At 45.4% G+C, this 20,077-nt stretch overlaps 1 protein-coding gene across 4 annotated transcripts in view; it reads right to left on the reverse strand.

The window, feature by feature from the left end:
* EGFLAM (EGF-like, fibronectin type III and laminin G domains) overlaps window positions 1–20,077 on the reverse strand; it is a 195,695-nt gene that overhangs the window by 17,712 nt on the left and 157,906 nt on the right. Inside the window, exons 16-19 of one of the 4 annotated variants that reach the window (XM_010853757.1) lie at window positions 17,892–18,003; window positions 11,360–11,476; window positions 8,552–8,732; window positions 288–366 (exon numbers count right to left, since the gene is read on the reverse strand). In XM_010853757.1, coding sequence (XP_010852059.1) covers window positions 288–366; window positions 8,552–8,732; window positions 11,360–11,476; window positions 17,892–18,003 — 489 coding nt within the window. Of the gene's footprint in view, window positions 1–287; window positions 367–2,883; window positions 3,267–3,296; window positions 3,442–8,551; window positions 8,733–11,359; window positions 11,477–14,103; window positions 14,187–17,891; window positions 18,004–20,077 lie in introns of those variants that run through there. The other 3 variants (XM_010853756.1, XM_010853755.1, XM_010853753.1) reach the window with 3 other exon arrangements.

Here is a 20,077-nt window from a genome sequence, read left to right on the forward strand (position 1 = left end):
CTTTGACCAGAAAGGCTCTGGGTTGTTGGTCACGCTGCTGCTGCTGCTGCTAAGTCATGAGGTTGGTTCAAAGGCTACATTTTTGTGGGGTTATTTTTTTGTATGTGTTGTTTTGTTCTAGTTTCTATGTTTATTTTGTATGTTTTCTTCCCCTGGGACTACAGCTAAATTCTCGTGCCTTCTTGGAGAATTATCTTCTGGCATGGAAGATAAGGAAAAGCTCTGGGAAAGATAATGAGAAACTGACCTCCCAGGAGATAAGGAAGGTGCTTGAGGGGTCTTCTTACCTCTTGAGAATATCTGGATTGTCATACGTCAGGTAACTGCGGCCGATAAACTGCGGGATCTCAATAGCTTCTGTGATCGCTGAGACAGAACAGAAAACGGAGGTTATGTGCTATGCGGCTCTCTTGACCCCAGGACTCCACCAGGAGGCAGGAAAAGAACGAAAGCCAGCTCCCGGAAATAGGGCATTTATCAACTTGGCAGCCCCTTCCTCTTGGCTGCACAGGCACTTGGCCTGCTGTGGGATGACCTGGCCTGACAGCCTGCAGTTGGCCTCTCCCTGCTGGTCCCGCCCTGGGGCTGGCCGTCACTGTTATCTGCCTCAGCCCTACCGAGAAGGCCCTGCAATATACTGAACCTTGAATCGTGCCCAGTTATTCCTGGAAGCTAAAGGGCAGGCCCTGGGCCACGTGAGGAGCAGCTGGGGATAGCCCTAGAAGTTCTCCAAGGGAGGCAAACAGTCCCCCAACAAAATCCACCAGGACTTCTCTATTTGAAACCAACCTGGTCCAGAACCCATTCGGTCACAACGTCAGATACTGGTTAGTAATGGATAAGGCTTTGACTGTTTTTTGTGAAGCACCTTCTGGTGTTCTACTTCACAAAATTTTTACCACAGTCATACAAAGGAGCAGCAAGTATCAGGGAAGGGGAGGCTTGGATATTCCCATTTTATAGAAAAAGAAAATGAGGCACGTAATCATTAAGGATTTGCCCAAGATTATACAGCTAAGAGAGAAACAGACTATGAACCAAACTCTGGCCCTCAGCCTTCTTTCCAATATTTTAGAAGTGTTTCCTTCTCATTACTTTGTTTTCTTGAGGAAGCACCCTCTTCCACACAGTGAATAAAGGAATAAGTTAAGTAGTAGCATTTGGTGTCATGAATTAGGGATAATTTAGAGGATTTCTTCTAAAGAGATCACAGCAATATCACTTTCCTCTTTAGAAAGACAAAGAAATGGCAATTTAAAAAAGTTAAGGTAAAATGAATCTCATGTTCAAAGAAATGTGCAAAATGAGAGAAAATAAGCCAGCTTATAAAATAAGTCATAGTTTCATAAGATATGTGGTTGGCACAAAGAAGATGAACTAAGATCTCTACATCCAGGAGAGAAAAAATGTGTAATTATCGACACTACAAATGACAGGAGAGTTTAAACTCAACTTCTACACATTAAAAAGAAGGAAGGAAGGCAAGAAAGAAAAGAAGGAAGGAAGAAAGAAAAAAAATAACAGTAAAACACAAAACCCAATGACATTGCGCATGTGTGCTCAGCCATGTCTGGACTCTGCAAGCCCATGGATTGTAGCCCATCAGGCTCCTCTGGCCACGGAATTTTCCAGACAAGAATACTGGAGTGGGTTGCCATTTCCTCCTCCAGGTATCTTCCCCATTCAGGGATCGAACTCGCCTCTCTGGCGTCTCCTGCATTGGCAGGGGGATTCTTTACCACTGAGCCACTTGGGAAGCCCATAATGATATTGGGCCCCCAAATAAAAGTTCCTGTGTCAGCAGGTCACCCACAGCATGCTCCTGTATTCTTCATAAAAAGTAAGAAAAAAAAAAGGAAGGAAGAAAAAGAGAAGTTGGGGAAGGGAGAGAGTAAAAGAAAGAAAGAAAAGAAGGAGAGGAAGAGAAGCAAACATTTTAAAGAGAATTTTTGAGGTAACTATCCAAGAAGTTACTTTCTTGTCCTCTGAGGCAGCATGGCCCAGGACAAGGGGCTGTCGATCCGGAGGGCCTTTTAGAGTCGGAAGTGATGGCTCTTTAATCTCAAATTCTGAGCTGCTCCACCCTCTGGTTTAAGTGAGGAGGAGGAGGAAGGAAGAAAAGGAAGCTGAGAGAAGAAAAAAGATGTAAAATGCCACAAGTAGAAAGTTGGTGGGAAGAGAGAAGAAGAAGGGGAAAGTAGACGTTAGAGGAGGAGAAAAGAAAATGTCAGAGAAGCAAAGGAGGAGAAGGTGTGGGAAAAAAAACAACAACACAAAAATGAACAGCCAAGTGGATGGCATCCCCAGGCAGGGGATGCAGAGAGGATGAAAAAGCTGCGGCTGGGGGAGAAGTCCAGGAGAAGCAAAACAATAGAAGAGGGTAAGAATGGGGTACAAGAAGCAAGAGTGGGGAAACGCAGGAGGACAGGGGAGCTCGCACCTGGGTGGGCAGACCCTGAATTGCCAGCTGCTGATGCCAGACAGGAGGAGAAGCCATCCCTCCCAGTCACTCTGGAGTCCCTGCTGGGTTTGGCTCAGCCCCAAGCAGGGCCCATCCCTGCTGTTACTGGATGGACATGGGTCTGCACTCCTGGAAATGATCAGGATGTGCTCTGCACCTGGACTCTCAAAGGGTGTGTGCGCGAGCCCCGTCCAGCTACTGACTAAGCCCCTCTAGCTCAGGGCTTCCCAAGATCCAGCCGGGAGACAAGTGTGCTCCCAGGGCTGGCAATCTCGGTGGGAGGCTGCAGCCCCTCTGAGAGGTGTGTCCCCCGTTACCCTCTGCAGGTGGTTGGCCAGCACTGTGCCCACAGCCTGTCCAGAGCCTGACCTGGCATCAGCCCAGGAGCCGTCCCAGCTTCTCGGAGGACTCACTGTACTTACTGTTGAGGCAGTAGTTCCCACACTCTGCCAGATGCCAGCATGAAACAGAACAGGGCAAGTCAGAATCTCACAGTCACTGTAAAATCCCAATTATTGTGGTTGCAGATCGCTGGAAAGCGGCCTTACACAGCCCCTGGGAAGCCCTGCAGGAACTCACATTCCTCTGAGGGAACGTGAATCCACTCGTTCCCCTCGTGAGAAACCGCTGGAAATATTTTCTCTCAGCATGGTTAGCACCAAATCACCCAACACACCTCCGCAGTTCTCGGCTCTGTAACTGGGGTGCAGGAGGTGGTGGACCAGGAAGATGTGTCTAATAAACTATCTAACACCTCTGGGGCTCCCCTGACCTTGAACTGACAATGCCCACTTAATCTAAACCTGGAGAAAACACTTCCTGGAGAGTTACTTACCTTGTCAATGACCACTACCTTTTCTTGGCTCCAGGCTACATGTGAAAAAGGAATGCAAGCCAGCCAGCTGCCTCTTTTCTCTCCACAGTGGAAAATATCACCCTAATTCCCAATCCACCCCCTTTACAAGGTTCAGATCTTGTGATTAATAAAGAGCAGGCGAACACTCTAGAAATGACACCACTGAACACAAACACAGTGAAAATATACTCCGTGTCATCAGTATATGTGGATAAACATTAATTCCATCCTAAAACATTACAGTTAGAAGTAGCCATCTAGTCCTTTCTAGCCTTTTGCAGTTTTTTTAAATATTGTAAGCACAAGTATATTTTATCCTAACCCTTTAGATCTAATTTCTTCTACACTGTCTTTTTCTTTTTCTTGTGGCAAAGGCACTACTCAAAGACTGTTTTTGGTGCTTCCTCACATTTAGACCTAAAAGCTTGAGACATCTGGTGACAAAATGAATAACCAGCCTGCAAGCCAGGCAAATTTTCCACTTCAGGGACTTGAAATTCCCAGTGGACTATAAAGAGTGGAAGAAAACCTGCTGGCTCCTTCACGCAGTCCCAGGACCAGTGAAGGAAGGAGCTGGGGTTGTAACCTAGCTTTTCCAGCAGCCAGGACTTCTCCCCACAACCTCCTGAGCGATGGCAATCCAGTCCCAGGGAATAATTTCCAGGGTGGGCAGCTCTCTCATCCACAGGCAGAACTCTCCCTTGCTGGACAGCTCTGCTTGGAGCAGCCATCTGGTCCCATGAAGCTGACTCTGCAGCCACAAAGTAAGTAATAGCTAAAAAATTGTTTTCTACACTACCAGCCTTCAACTATCTAAAAATCAACATCCAGGCTGAATGCCTCCAAATCTTGCATTGGTTAAGGATACACCATCCCAAGAAAAGAAATTCCCTATAGTATGCACAATTTATATGTTTTATGAATTTGTGTTTTTTCATACTGAGTATTCTTAAATTACAGCTCATATTTAATGAAGCTACTTTTTTTTTTTTTTAATGCTCTGGGACTTCCCCCCCACTCCCGTCCCCCAATCAGACTCAGCAATTTGATATGAATTTACTAAATACACTGTGAAGTGTGTACAATGTGGTCAATCATTATGAGTCAGGCAGGTTCCCATCTTTGAGGACTGTGTGTCCCTGACAAATGTGTGACCTAAGCCAGTGGCTTTCGGTGTTGGTATTGAGTGGAACTTCAGCTGCTGCAGAGAAACACTCCCATCTAGTGGCCTGAAGGGTCCTGCACCGTCTGAGTCAGAACTTCTCAGTAATCTGGGAAGGGAAGGGAAGGGAAGGGAAGGGAGTACCATCAGAGCTCGGTCCTTTGCCAAGGGGCCTGTCTGCCATGGGCTGGGGGAAACCCTGGAGGAAAGAGATGCATTCTACACCCTTGTCTTGGACACTCAGAACATATCAAAGGCTCTGAGAAGTCCCACAGAAGAAGCGATGGTTTACCCAGGATTACTCAGTCTTATTTCAGGCTCAGATGGTAAAGAATCTGCCTACAGTGCAGGAGACCTGGGTTTGATCCCCAGATTGGGAAGATCCCCTGGAGAAGGGAGTGACAACCCACTCTAGAATTCAGGCCTGGAGAACTCCATGGACAGAGGAGCCTGGCAGGCTAGAGTCCATGGAGTCCCAAAGAGTCAGACATGACAGAGCGACTCACTTTATTAGACCACAGAATTTCCCCTCCCATTCTGCGCATGTGAATGTTATGTTGTCTATCTCTCTGTGCGAACACAAAACCGCCATTAGTATTCTTTAGAACTTAAATTTTCACCTGTGCTTTGTGAAACTCTGCTTTCTCTTGTTAGTAACTTAGACACAAGAGCTCTTACGGCCTGGGACACAAAATGGGCAAATTTGGATGAGAGTAGAGAGAAAGAAGAAAGAAATCTCTAAGGATGGGGAGTATTGGCTTTCTGACACCCCTCTGATGAGATGAGAAAGGGACCTCAGGGGACCTCAGGACTGGGCTGCAGCATGGGGTGCTGAGGTTTGTGGTAGAAGAAGGCACACGAGAGTGAGAGCCCCAGATGGAAGGTGAGGGGACCACCGTGCCTTACTGTTTCTGCTGGTATCTGAAGTTGTGGCTGGGACCTTGAAGGCCTTCTGGCTTCTCCAGCCCCAGCTGGGGCACAGAGGCTCACTTTCCTGCAGCTCCGTGGGAGCCCAGTGCCCACCTCCATCTGGGCTCAGACTCTGCTCCAGCCTCTGATGTTGCAGAGACAAAGGGTGGGATGGGGCTCCCAAGACCCTCCTAATGGTCTGATGGTCTGAGAGCCCGGAATCGCCCCAGCCCCAGCCCTCCCGTACTACCAAGAGTTGAGAACAAGTGTCTAGTCTCCTGACTAGGGCCCCAGTGGAACTCCTCACTGAGGAGGGCAGAGAGACCCAGACTCACTGAACATCCCCAGAACTAACTTCCCGCTGGAGAAGGTGCCCCTTGGTATGGACTGAGTGAGGCCTGGCGTTGGGGGTTTCTCCGACATGCTGCACACTGTAAAAGGATGGTTTAACATCTGTGGGAGACACTAGGGAACACGTTTGTGCTTTTGAAGCATGATCTGTCCATCATGGAGGGAAAAGCTGTTAAATATATAAGGGTAAGAAGCATCTCATTGGATCAGGTGGGATTCTCTTTAATAACCAAGGATGGCTCTTAACCAGTCTTTGTCTTTCCCGCTAAGAATATATCCTAACTTTTAGACTGTTCTTTTGCATCTCCGTGGAACAGTGTAGTTTGCCAGCTCTCTTTCCTTTCTTTCTGACACTTATCCAGGCCTACAAGCTTATTGAACAATCACAGCAGTCTGTATGGTAACGGTGTACCTCTATGTACCCGCTGGGGCCTGAAAACTTGTCCTTAACAGCCCTAACCTGTACCCACAGTTCCGTTAATCCTCCCAAGCCATATAGCAGAAGAAATTACATGATACAGGCCATGCCTCCTATGCATGAATCTTCCTAGGACTGGCAACAGTTGCCTTTTTGCCAGAAATACCCTATTTCAAAGCATGAGGAAATGCTGATACAATGTGAAAGCAGCTGATGCTCTGAGTTTTAGTCTTGGTTGTAGCCTAGGATGTTGCAGAAAAAAGGGGTCTAAATGCCGCCTAGACCACCCCCACACTACCACTGCCCCATCTCTTGGATCTTGCCAGAAGGCCCAGGCCCTCATCAGCGATCTGACTTTCATTTTGGAGAGGTATATTTCTCATTGAACCTGAACCTATAGTTGCAAAGCTCTTTACAACTTACAATTTATATGGTTAATGTTCTGTAACAGGAAACAAGGGTTACCAAGGTACCAATTATCTTTTCCTTTCTATTTAATTCCAGAAGCTAAATGTTCATTTAATCCTGGACTTTATATATTGACCCTTAGTGTTAGCATCTAAGGCAGGAGCGAGCTTGCATTTGCCTGTGGTAAAATTGGAGACTTAGGAGAGTCAAACACTGATGTGTGAAATCTAGATCCACTTTTCTGAATGAACAGGCCACTCTTGAGCTAAATCTCTCCAAGTACCTGCTGTTAGCTAAACAGTGATTTCCTTGTTAGCTTTATAATCAGGATCATTCACAAATAGCTCAGTTCCTCTTCTTTAGGGGTTCATCACTAGAGTGAGATACATTTGTAAACTTATTTCATATGATTTGCCGTGAGGGTTTCAAAACTCATTTCAATATACTACTACTTAATCTTCCAACTGGCTAACTGGGATCTTTCATATTTTCCAAGACTGCTACAAAACAACTTCTCCTAGCACTCCATATACTGAAATATCTACCTGTAGTCTTCAGTTTTCCTCTAAGCCCTACTTCTGAGAACAATCAAAAACCTGGGGAAAAAAACAGGAGAGAGACAGCAGTGCTTCACTTAGGACTGCTGCCTTCTTGCCTTCAGGCCTGTATACCTTTTTTATTAGTTCCTGGAGAGGTGAGGCCTCCCCGACATTCTAAAAAGAAGGTCCATGTGGCTCACCATGATGCAGCTGCACGACGTGGGCCTCTTCCAGACCCCACCCTGGCCTCTGCCTCCCTTGAGCAGGCGTGGAAAACAGTCCAGCAGGACCTGCAATCTGGGATCTGCTCTGCTTTCAGACAAAGGCAAGTTGGAAGTTAAGTGCTCACAGCACCTGCTGGTGGATTTTATTTTTCTCACCAAGAATAATAATGGCTTGTTGTTTTTCAGTCGCTCAGTCATGTTCACCTCTTTGTGACCCCATGGATTGCGGCATGCCAGGCTTCCCTGTCCTTCACCATCTCCCAGAGCTTGCTCAAACTCAGGTCCATGGAGTTGGTGATGCCATCCAACTGTCTCATCCTCTGTCACCCCTTTCTCTTCCTGCCCTCAGTCTTCCCCAGCATCAGGTCTTTTCCAGTGAGTTGGCTCTTCGAATCAGGTGGCCTAAGTACTGCAGCTTCAGCTTCAGCATCAGATAATGGATAATGGGTGCTATTGTTACTTACTAGGTATTCTTCTGAGAAATATGAGTTCTGCCTCATTCCTCTTCTAAGGAATACACATTGCCTTATGTAATCTACACTACCATTCTCTGAGTTAAACAATATCTCTGTATTATTCTCATTTCACAGATGAAGAAACTGAGGTACAGAGGAAACATATACAGCATGGAAAACAGCAGTCTGCAGAAGGTTGTTCATATTCTAGCTTGTAGCAATTAATGCACAATTCATATTATGCCATATTTGGCAAGAGTTCCCTTTGTAGCATTCACAGGTAGGAGTCAAAAATATTTTGTCAAAATATTTATCAGTCTATAAAGCCCAGGCATTCACCTGTCAGGATAGGCTCTGGGAGAGGCTCAGATCAGGGGTCCTAGAAACCGCTCCCCACCCAGTATTATGAATTAACCCTTTGATTCTAGACCATGGGGCAATTCTCAGAGAAGGAGCCATAGTAGCTGTGATGGGGAGCTATTTATTTACTGTTTACAGAAGTATTTCAGCATTTTAATTCTTATTAAATAGTTAAAGTAGTTTATATATATATATATAAATATAATAAATCATCTGGGTTTCCCTGGTGACTCAGCTGGTAAAGAATCATCTAATATGCTGTTGACATCGTTAATAAAAATAAACAGTATGGCTGTCTCAGGGGAATCAACTGGTCCTTTAAGAGTGGCAGTCTCCCAAACAGTGTGTCCATTCCCTCTGCTCCAGGAAGCAGAAGTGTGTGCATGCACACACACACACAGAGTATACCTTTCTGGCAGTGCAGCCCCTCGAAGCCCAAGGGGCAGTCACACTCATAGCCCTCCTTCCTGGGTCGGCAGCTGCCCCCATGGGCACAGGGGGACCCCACGCAGGGGTGGGCTGCATTCTCCACGTTCACGCCCCACGTGAAGTCATGCTTCACGTGGATGGTCCGGTCATTCAGGATGATCTTAGGAAAGAAAACATAAAGCAATTCAGGGATTCAGAAATCAGCTCTGGAGTCTTCTACAGCTTCCCTCAGCACACCAACCTGAACTATGCCTGGGGTAGGGGGGAGCTTTAAAAATAAACAGATAAAGTCTGGTTACTACTTTCGGAGTTCTGTGAATGACACAGGAATGGAAATGACTACATTTCGTGCTTGAGAGAATCTGCATCATGTACAAGACTAAACAAGCAGCTTCCTCTGGTTCTGGAAAACCTGGACACTCAGAGCAATCATAAAGAAGAACCAATTACTACAAAATTTGGTTTCTAATGCTATATATTGGAATCATGGGAGGTGAGGGGGTTAAGAAATATACTCATGCCCAAGCCCCACCCAGATCAACTGAACCAGAATTTCTGTGGGTGAAACTGAGTCACTGGTAAGTTTAAAGAAACATTCCAGGCGATTCTAAGATGCAGCCAAGGCTGAGACATGCGGCTAAAAAGCAGAGTAAGGAAGAATACAACACAAAATGTCACAGAGGCAGGAATCCAAGGTGGGGCCAGGGGTGGTGATAGAGTCTGGAGGTGGTGGAAATGTACTGCTGTGTGTTCCTGGCTGGTATTCTCTGCAGCCTCCTCCAGCTCTATCAACTCAGTCTCCCCAACTGCCCCCCTCCCTCCTGCTTCCTCCTTCCCCAGCACTCCGGAATCCCCACCTCTCCACATCCTCTTCCCCGAAGTGAAACTCAGGTCACATTCTCAGCGCTGCTGTGCACATTAACCAGGACAGACGGCTCTTTGCTCTCACCCCTCTTCCCTGTAATGGGGCTTTAGTGAAACTGATGAATTATAGAGTGAGGTCACTGGGCTCCCCGACTCCAAATAAACGAAGTATGCATTGGCCCTGAGCTGTGGGTGTTTCAGGGTTCTTCAGGCTTTGCAGAACTCAGACAGAGAGAGCTTCTAGGGTAACCTCCAGCATGCAGGGGATCCTAAGAGGTTAGCAAGGGTACTTCTGGCCACTCATTCATGTTTCCATAGATTTGTCTAGTTTTTGGAGAGTCAGGAAAGCTGGGAGAAAACCTTCCTCCAGGCATGCCACTCAAAATCTACCAGAGAAGAGCCGGAACCTTTCCACACGCTCCCCCTTTCTTGCTGTGAGTGACGATTGTAAAACCGAGTCACGAGAAACTGAGTCAAGTGCCATGACTGGGCTGGGGCTTCCATAGTGGCTCAGATGGTAAAGAATCTGCCTGCAAGGTAGGAGACCTGGGTTTGATCCCTGGGTTGGAAGATCCCCTGAAGAAGGGAATGGCTACCCACTCCACTATTCTTGCCTGGAGAATTCCACGGACAGAGGAGCCTGGCAGGCCACAGTCCATGAGGTCACAAAGAGTCGGGACACAATTGAGCGACTAACACTTTCACTTTCGCTTACTGACCGGGTCACTGGGAGGGGAGGGGGCTTTTCCAGGAAGTAAGGAGGAAAGGCTTGTGTGTGTTGTGTGAAGAGAGCAAAGCCTGACATGTTCAGAAGGAAGATGAAGCCTCTCAGCAGCTCAGCTTACCTCCTAAGGTAGAATTTCAAACCCATGATTTCACATGGCCAGTCCCACTCACGGTGGGGGACAACAGTCTGAACTGAGGTGACACTGACCTCACAGTTCAGCAGCAAAGGGAAGCACAGCAGGGCGAGGAAAAATTGACTGGGTCTCTTTTCTGGGCCCCACACTGGGACACAGAGAAGGACAGAGTCCCTGGGGCCCTTCTCAGAGCCCAGCTGTGCACATCCTTGAGAGGACCTCCTCTCACTGCCCCTCCACCACCTTAGCGTCTCCCGTACTTTGCCTCAGATCCCCCTCAGGGATTGGTGGCCCCCACTCCTTCACTGGTTGCCAAGAGAAATAGGACTTGGCTGACATCCAGGAACCGGATGTGTTTTTCTTCAAATCCTTTTTTCCCCATGTTTACTGGTCCTGGACTCTGGGTTGGTGGGTCAACTTACATGTCTGTTATAGACAGAACATAATCTCATGACCAGAGAGATCACAGGCAGCCCCAAGAGAAGGAACATGTGACAGATATGAATGGGATCAGTGTCCTGTCTCTTACTAGCTGAGTGGATTTTTTTTCTCGAACCTATGGAAGGACTCTAATCTGTGCTCTTAAAAGTTTGGTTACATGATTGATGAACAACCATTAAAACAGGGTGGTGGGGATGGAAGTGGAGGCAGCAAAAACAATTGGGTCTTGCCTTGAGCAAAAAGCCAAGTGACCCCAAAGAGAAGCAGGAGTCACTATGAGACTCTATCCATTGCCTTCCCTTTTTGACAAGTGTCTGCAGTGACCTGGTCCAACTGCCCCCTCAACAATACTAGGATATTCTAAGTAGATCTATTGTAAAAATTCATCTTCATTAGTTGCATTCATGAGATGTCCGCTGGGCACAGCTGGGAGCAGATGCTATAAGAAAGCGGGGCTGGAAACCAGGTATGCTCCGAGAATTAAAAAAATATAATTTTAAAAATGTTAAAAACTTCCTCATGGTTTCTTTCTTGGGTATAGCAGTTTGCACTGATCACAGTTCTCAATTCCATTGTCGGTAGTCAAATTCACACCATGCACGTGAGGAAGGGTAGCCTGTACCTTCTGGATGCTCCCACTGAATGGCTTGAGGATGCCCGAGTTCTTCTTCACATCATCGTAATTGGGGACCCCACCGATGAAAATGTCTGAGTTGCACTTAATCTGGGTGAAGCCTCCCTGCCAACAGATTAAAAACAAAACACAGTATAACCAACTGTGCCTCTGGTTCCCTGTTAGGGAACAAATGGCTGAGGCAGTCTCAAGACTCATCACGATAATTTTTATACATATTGGCCCAACCTTTGTCTTGATTTCATTGCTGCTTACCACCTTTTTGATTTTTTGTAAATTTCTGGACATTTCTGAGATTCATCATCCAGAAAATGCAAGTGAATATGGTAGACCACTACATCATCGGTGTCACTCTCTCCCTGCAGGAAGGCTACCTCTAACCTGTCAGTCTCAAGTGGGGCCATGTAACTTGCTTTGGTCAACAAAACATGAGCAGGTGAGAAATGAATCATTTCTGGGCAGAGTCTTTCAGAGCCAGGAGTGGTTCACTATGCCCTGTTCCTCTACCCCTATTTCCAGAGGTCCCCAATTTCCAGGATCTAATGCCTGATGATCTGAGATGGAGCTGATGTAATAATAATAGAAATAAAGTGTACACTAAATGTAAGGTGCTTGAATAATCTTGAAACCATCTCTACCCTCCCACCCCTCTTCCGTGGAAAAACTGTCTTCCTTGAAAGTGGACCCTGGTGCCAAAAACGTTGGGGATCACTGTTATTCCTTCAGCCTGGGTCTCAGATTAAGGCTGCAGCTGACTGTTGATGGACATGTAATGTGGATGAGAAATAACCCCTCATTATAAGCTGCTGCTATTTGGGGCGCACGTGTGCCTGAGCCTCTCCTGGCACTGAGATCCCACTGGTTTAGCACTTTGCCTAGATTTGGATACATGATCCAAATTCTAGTACAGGACTTATTGATATATTCACTAACGGTAAAGACAGAATTTCTTTAAGCCAAGAGAAAGGGAAAGCATGGTGAGTGGAAGGCATTCCTTGTTATCATATACAAAGGGCAGAGAAATTCCTTCCAGATTCTTAGAGATCCCTACTGTCAATCCCCAAAGGCTTCTCCTGCTTCTGGTCATTTCAACAGCCTAAACCCAACGGCTGGGCTAGATAACAAGCTGTGTGTGAGATTTAATGTCTAAACTCCTTCAACCATCTTAAGCAAAATGTTAAAATGCCCTAAGATAACATGTAAATTTGAGACCTCTGGGAATGAACACATTTGGGGTAACATAAGTTATTGTTTCCTTTGATTTATGGTCAAAAGAAATACAAAGTGTAACCGGATTCAATTATTTAACAAATACTATTGGGTACCTACCATGTCCCAGGTACTAAGTGGTGCACAAACCACAGTAAATAAGAAAGCCCAGGTCCCTCCCTCCAGGGGCTTACACTGTGGGGCAACACAGACCAGTAAACGGGCAGGTAAGATAAGCCCCGTGACCATGGGGGCACCTGGCAGGGATAGGGCATCTCATACTCTGCTCCAGAATTAGGGAGTGGGAGGTGAAGCAGGAAGAGTCAAAACTGAGTCTCAGAAACTGGCTGGAGTCAGAGCTTGGAGGGCATGTTGGGTATCAGGCAAAGGCAAGGAGGGACCACATCACACATGGATAGAAACTTACACTTCACCAGAAGAACAACGAGTTTTCAGGAAGAGAGTAATCAGATCTGTATTTTAGGACTATCACTGGCCAGAGGGAGGAGAATGGATTTGGGGTCCAGTCAGGGTAGAGAAGAGGAGACAGGGGAGCAGAGAGGAGGATGCTCCATCTAGGGGAGCGCTCGGAGTGGCTGAGTCCAGCCAGGTAACAGCAGAGAGGTCTCGTAGTAGACAGGCTGAACTGCCTTCTGTCAATAACCTTCAGGCAGCTTTGAGGGTTCTTATTTAATGAATGGGGATGCAAGGAATCATCAGAGGCAATTTCAGGAATCCTTGTGGATTAGGGAACCAGGCAGGAGCTGTCAGGACACACCCACAGAGACCCATCATCATCATGTCTTTAAAATAAAAAACTAGGAAGAAAGGAGGAGGGCTGCAAGGTCAAAGGGACTTCAGAGAAGCAGGCTGTTTTAAAAAAACTTGGGAGTTTCTTGGTTGTGTCAGGCAAACTGGGTGGGGTCTTGTGGGGTGACAGAAGTCTCTTTTGGCTCCTCATCAAAGTCCCCCCCCTGCCCCCTGCCCCCCACGCCTCTGCCACCACCGCCTGAAGTGGACAAAAGGCGGGGCTGCAGCGGGACCACAGGAGGGAAGCAAACAGACCCACCAAAGTGAGGCGCTCAGTGCCTGGATCCACCACTTTCGTTAAGCTGAGAGTGGCTGGAAAACCTGAGTAAACCCCCTGATGGGTTTTCTGAAGCCCTGGGAGCACTGCCCTTTTGAGTTTGCACAGCTTGACTCATCCTGGGCTGTGGGTGTTTCTCAGTGCAGCCAGCTGAGCAATGTGATGTCGGGTGTGGTTTGGACACTTAGGGGCTGGCTTAGCCTCCAGCGTATCCTGTAACCCCTGTCCCCCTCCTTCTCTAAGCTCTAAGACCACTATCCCCATTGACCAAGCCTTTGAACAGGGTATAACAGCTGCGGGGCAGAGACCCCGGGGGGTGATCTGATTAAGGTTTAACTCACCGAGATCAAGCATGGGTCTTCCCACTCTGGTCTCAGGGAGGCCTCCCAAGAACCACCCCCAGATGCACACAGAACAGCCACGCCTTCCCTCCTACCTGCTTACACTGCTTTCCAGATGGGCAGCTCCATCCATTCAAAAAGCCGATAAAGAGGATGCTGGTTCTACCAGTCCTGGTATGGCAGTAACAGAACCCGAGGTGTGTGGTTTCTACCCTTGTGCTGTCTCTTCATTACAGGATCTCAAGGGTAAATACTGTGTCCCAAATAGTTCCTTATTTATAATCAAAGGCCTTAACCCTACTATTTACAAACACGCCCATCCTGTTTGTGTTACTGTTGTACAGATGTTGGTAACTAAGACCTAGAGTGATACAGTGCTTTTGTGAATTTATATTATTAAGTCAACACACAGTCAGATCTACACCTGTGAGCTTCTAATTCTGTCTAGGACTAAAATCAGCTGTTTTCTGGACTGTATGAAAGTGAATCCCATTCTTGCTTTAAAATCCGTTTTTCTTTATACATTTTCTTTCCTTCCTCCCTACTTTCTCTTTCTTCCTTCTTTCCATCTTTCCTTCCTTCCTAATATATATGGGACATTTTCTAGGGTACTTGCCTCTTGAAGCAGAGCCCAGGTTGGGATTTTTCTGATTCCTAAGGAGGCCCTTGATTCTCACAGGACCTTCCACCACTGCCGTCCCTGAAGCTGCCTTCCTGATAAGTTCCCTTTTTACTCCCCTCCTCAACCAAGATCTTCCCCACCAAGAGTCCCTTTTCTTTCCCTTTCTTCTTTTCCTATCAATTCATTTTCTTATCAGAACAGTCACATTCATCAATACCTTCTTTAAATCTGTGATGCACACAATGAAGACTGTTGTAATTAAAATCCTGGCAAATCTGAGGTCTCCTCTGTTTTTAGGGGTCTGTAAATTTCATGTGTGTACAGAATGCTAGTACGTTGTAATTTAAAACAAATGTCTCTTAGCTGTCCTTAAAAATGCCATTTTCCTTCAGACATGACCTTGGAAATAAAAACATGGATGAAAGTTATAAACCTGAGTGGAAATTCTGAACTGTTGAGGTCATGCTAGTTTGCCAAAATTCAGACTTAAATTTGCCTTATTGCCAAATTCAGACTTAAATTGAATAAAGTGGGGAAACCACTAGACCATTTGGGTATGACCTAAGTCAAATCCCTTATAATTATACAGTGGGAATGACACACAGATTCAAGGGATTAGATCTGATAGACAGAGTGCCTGAGAACTATGGACAGAGGTTTGTGACACTGTACAGGAAGCAGTGATCAAGACCATCCCCAAGAAAAAGAAATGCAAAATGGCAAAAAGATTGTCTGAGGAGGCCTTACAAATAGCTGAGAGAAGAGAAGCAGAAGGCAAAGGAGAAAAGGAAAGATATACTCATTTGAATGCAGAGTTCCGAAGAATAGCAAGGAGATAAGAAAGCCTTCTTCAGTGATCATTGGAAAGAAATAGAGGAAAACGATAGAATGGGAAAGACTAGAGAGCTCTTCGAGAAAATTAGAGATACCAAGGGAACATTTCATGCAAAGATGAGCACAATAAAGGACAGAAATGGTATGGACCTAACAGAAGCAGACGATATTAAGAAGACACGGCAAGAATACACAGAAGAACTGTACCAAAATGATCTTCATGACCCGGATAACCAGGATGGTGTGATCACTCACCTGGAGCCAGACATTCTGAAATGCAAAGTCAAATGGGTCTTAGGAAACATCACCACAAACAAAGCTAGTGGAGGCGATGGAATTCCAGTTAAGCTATTTCAGATCCTAAAAGATGATTCTGTTAAAGTGCTGTACTCAATATGCCAACAAATTTGGAAAACTCAGCAGTGGCCATAGGACTGGAAAAGGTCAGTTTTCATTCGAGTACCAAAGAAAGGCAATGCCAAAGAATGCTCAAACTACTGCACAATTGCACTCATCTCACATGCTAGCAAAGTAATGCTCAAAATTCTCCGAGACAGGCTTCAACAGTATGTGAACAGAGAACCTCCAGATGTTCAAACTGGATTTAGAAAAGGCAGAGGAACCAGAGATCAAACTGCCAACATTCACTAGATCATTGAAAAAGCAAGAGGGTTCCAGAAAAACATCTACTTCTGCTTTATTGACTACGCCAAAGCCTTTGTCTGTGTGAATCACAACAAACTGTGGAAAATTCTTAAAGAGATGGGAATACCAGACCACATTACCTGCCTCCTGAGAAATCTATATGCAGGTCAAGAAGCAACAGTTAGAACTGGACATGGAACAACAGACTGGTTCCAAATAGGGAAAGGAGTATGTCAAGGCTGTATATTGTCACCTTGCTTATTTAACTTATATGCAGAGTATATCACATGAAAAGACGAGCTGGATGAAGCACAAGCTAGAATCAAGATTGCCAGGAGAAATATCAATAACTTTAGATATGCAGAAGACACCACCCTTATGGCAGAAAGCAAAAAAGAACTAGAGTCTCTTGATGAAAGTGAAAGAGGAGGGTTTAAAAGCTGGCTTAAAACTCAACATTCTGAAAACTAAGATCATGGCATCTGGTCCCATCACTTCATGGCAAATAGATGGGGAAACAATGGAAACTGTGACAGACTTTATTTTCTTGAGCTCCAAAATCCCTGCAGATGGTGACTGCAGCCATGAAATTAAGACACTTGCCCCTTGAAAGAAAAGCTATGACCAACCTAGACAGCATATCAAAAAGCAGAGACATTACTTTGCCAACAAAAGTCTGTTTAGTCAAAGCTATGATTTTTCTAGTAGTCATGTATGGATATAAGAGTTGGACTATAAAAAAGCTGAGCACCGAAGAATTGGTGCTTTTGAGCTGTGGTGTTGGAGAAGACTTGAGAGTCCCTTGGACTGCAAGGAGATCCAACCAGTCAATCCTAAAGGAAATCAGTCCTGAATATTCATTAGAAGGACCGATGCTGAAGCTGAAACTCCAATACTTCGGCCACCTGATGCGAAGGGCTGACTCATTTGAAAAGACCCTGATGCTGGGAAAGATTAAAGTCAGGAGGAGAAGAGGATGACAGAGGATGAGATGGTTGGATGGCATCATGGACTCGATGGGCATGAGTTTGAGCAGGCTTCAGGAGTTGGTGAAGGTCAGGAAAGCCTGGTGTGCTGTAGTACATAGGGTCACAAAGAGTTGGACATGACTGAATGACTGAACTGAACTGAGTATACTATTAGAAATAATAATAAGTAAAGCTACACAACACTGATCATATGCCGGGTTCTGTGGTATTTGAGAAATACAGTTATTCTAATTCTCACAACCCTATAATGCAGTGCTATTATTATCACGATTACCCTATTTTTTTAGATGCAAAAAAAATCAAGATCACCCAAGATCACCATCTTGGGAGATCAAGTGATTAGACTGGTCTGAGCTCACATCATTGATAAGGAATGGAGCTAGATTTTGAACCCTAGGTGTCTGGTTTCAGAGTCTTTGTTCTTGTCAGATGTGTGATCACACCCCCACCCCCATCACTGGCTCTGCTTTGGAGCTGTGTTCTGATCTACCTTGTATAGCAATGTGAACAAAGCTATGGGTCGGCAGGGAGGCATGGAGCAGGTGGGCAGTTCTGTAAGTGACACTGGTATTAGCTCACTCCCCTATGAAGGCCCCTACTATTATCAATCCCATTCCCAGTTGAGGAACTGCAAAGCTAAGGAGCTCGTCCAGTGGGAAGCTCGGGTGTTAACTCAGGTGAAATGGCACCAGAGTCCATGTATTAACCACTGTGCTGATGCTTTTGTCTCCAGGACAGGAAGGAAACAGTAACCCCACTCACACGAGTCATCAGGAGCAGATGTCCTTCTTACCTCTGCCATCCCCTCCACCGCCTTCTGCTTATCCACCTGCAAGATGCCATTTTTTGCTGTGCGGGACACACGCAGCTCGTGCCAGTGGCCCAGGGTGAGGGGCTCTTCACTCCTGTTGAAGGAAGGAAACTGAACCTGGGTTAGCATCACTGGTGTTGCAGATAATGTCCACCAATCTGGCTCTGATGGAGTGTTCCCACCTTCAGCACCTCGTCCTGTCCAGCAAAGAGAAGAGCCTCATTCCCCCTCGTAAAACACAGCAGGGCTAGCTCCATTTACTGGACTCCTTCATGGGAGGACTATCTCACTTATCATTTTACTTATTCCTTATCACAAGTATGAAATGGGGGTAGGATTAGGCTGGTTTTCAAGATGAGGGGGTAAAATATGACCAGAGTTGCACGAAATCTTTGAAGAAGAGAAAACTATATAGGCTATGATGTAAAGCAGATTCCTTGATGTAATGATGTCTGTAGCATCCTTTGAAAGGCATAAAAAATAAGATGGATGGATGGGGGAATATAAGAATGAACAGACACATGATAAAGTAACTCCAGCAGAATGCTAACTGTAGACAGTAGGTGGTGGGTCTAAGGTTTATTGCACAATTCTTTCACCTTTGCTATATGTTTGAAGTGTTTCATAATAAAATATTTGGGAGGCAGATTCCACATTGTCTGATATTGTGAAAAAAATTAAAAGTACTTTAAAAATTCAATTATTAATTCAAGATGGAAGCACTTGAAGTTTAAATGATATTGTAAGATTTTTACATGTTACATTTCACAGTGAGGTGTGTAAAAAGAGTATAATTATTGCATTTGTGTCCCTAAAGATGTATATATAGTTCCTGGCCTTCTCTGACGCTCCCAATTATTCTGTGGTCCTGGATCGTTTTTGGAAGCCCACCAGGAATACCAGTGGGCGCAATCACTGGAAGGTCTCCACCCCTCACTTGATTTTTCGCTCTGGCAAATGCTTCTGCCATTTGTTCTTAGCAATTAGAATTTAATCACCTTGGCTCAATCAATATGCAATAAAGACCTCATTCAGCAGCCCATCTCCATAATAACTAACAGCATCTGAGCCTGTTCTTGTCCTGTAGAGGTCATTCCCTGTCAATACACTGCCTCCCTCAGCACAGGGATATTGATCACTGCCATCATGAGCTCATTTCAATTGTCTCGATTTTTGAATCAAGTTCATCATAAATTAGACCACCTTATCCTCTGCCTAAAGTTAAAATGATGTGGCAAACTCCACGGCTTCCTGTAGCTCAGGCTTTCACTGAATTGTCTTAATGAAGCAGGAAGTACTGGAAATGGTTTTTAAAATAAACATTTTCCAAAGGGCCACCTGAAACATTAACCGTGATGGGTATTGTCAGTTACACTGCAGAGGGGTGGCCCAGGGGAGCAGATGATGGTTACTCTGAGTTCTTGCTTCTTTTTCATCACACCTAATGCTAAAGATTTTTTTTTTCCATTCACCTTTCCTGACAAGCAGCGAAGGAATAACTTATGTTTTAAAAAAATTTTTAAATAACTCTTATCAAAAATAGGCACCGAATTATGAAAGAGAGAAATGCTGGATTTCTAAGGTTCCACGTGTCTGTGACCCCGCAGCTGGAGCTGCTACTGCAGATGTGCAGGGGGCAGGGGGCAATTTGTTCAGGAGGAAGGCTGATGAGCCACAACCCTCTCCAGCCCCTTCCAGTCATTCCTTACCCAGGAAAGAGCCATTTGAAAGTACAAGGTGATATTCAAGGTGTCTTCTTCCTTTCTTGACTTGACAAATTGTTCTAAGTGAGTTGTTTAGGCTGTTTTGCATAATCATATGTAAATTGAATCAATTAAATACCCACCAAAGTTGTCTTGAGACACAGGATGTTCCTGCATAACCAGAGACACAAAAATATTTGTCCATTCCCCAAGGTGGGAGGTGTTAAACTGATGTGTAGGAATTCAACCTTAAGGACAAGAATGAACTGTACTTTTAAAGAACTGTTGAAACCTAAGGCAATAAGCACTTTCCATCAGTCAGGAAAAATGATAACAGCAGTTAAGGGCAACCATGGCTTCCCTGGTGGCTCAGCTGGTAAAGAATCCGCCTGCAATGTGGGAGATCCGGGTTCGATCCCTGGATTGGGAAGATCCCTTGGAGAAGAAAAAAGGCTACTTACTCCA

This window comes from Bison bison, unplaced genomic scaffold, assembly GCF_000754665.1.
Source record: "Bison bison bison isolate TAMUID 2011002044 unplaced genomic scaffold, Bison_UMD1.0 scf7180017864331, whole genome shotgun sequence".
Classification (NCBI taxonomy): domain Eukaryota; kingdom Metazoa; phylum Chordata; class Mammalia; order Artiodactyla; family Bovidae; genus Bison; species Bison bison.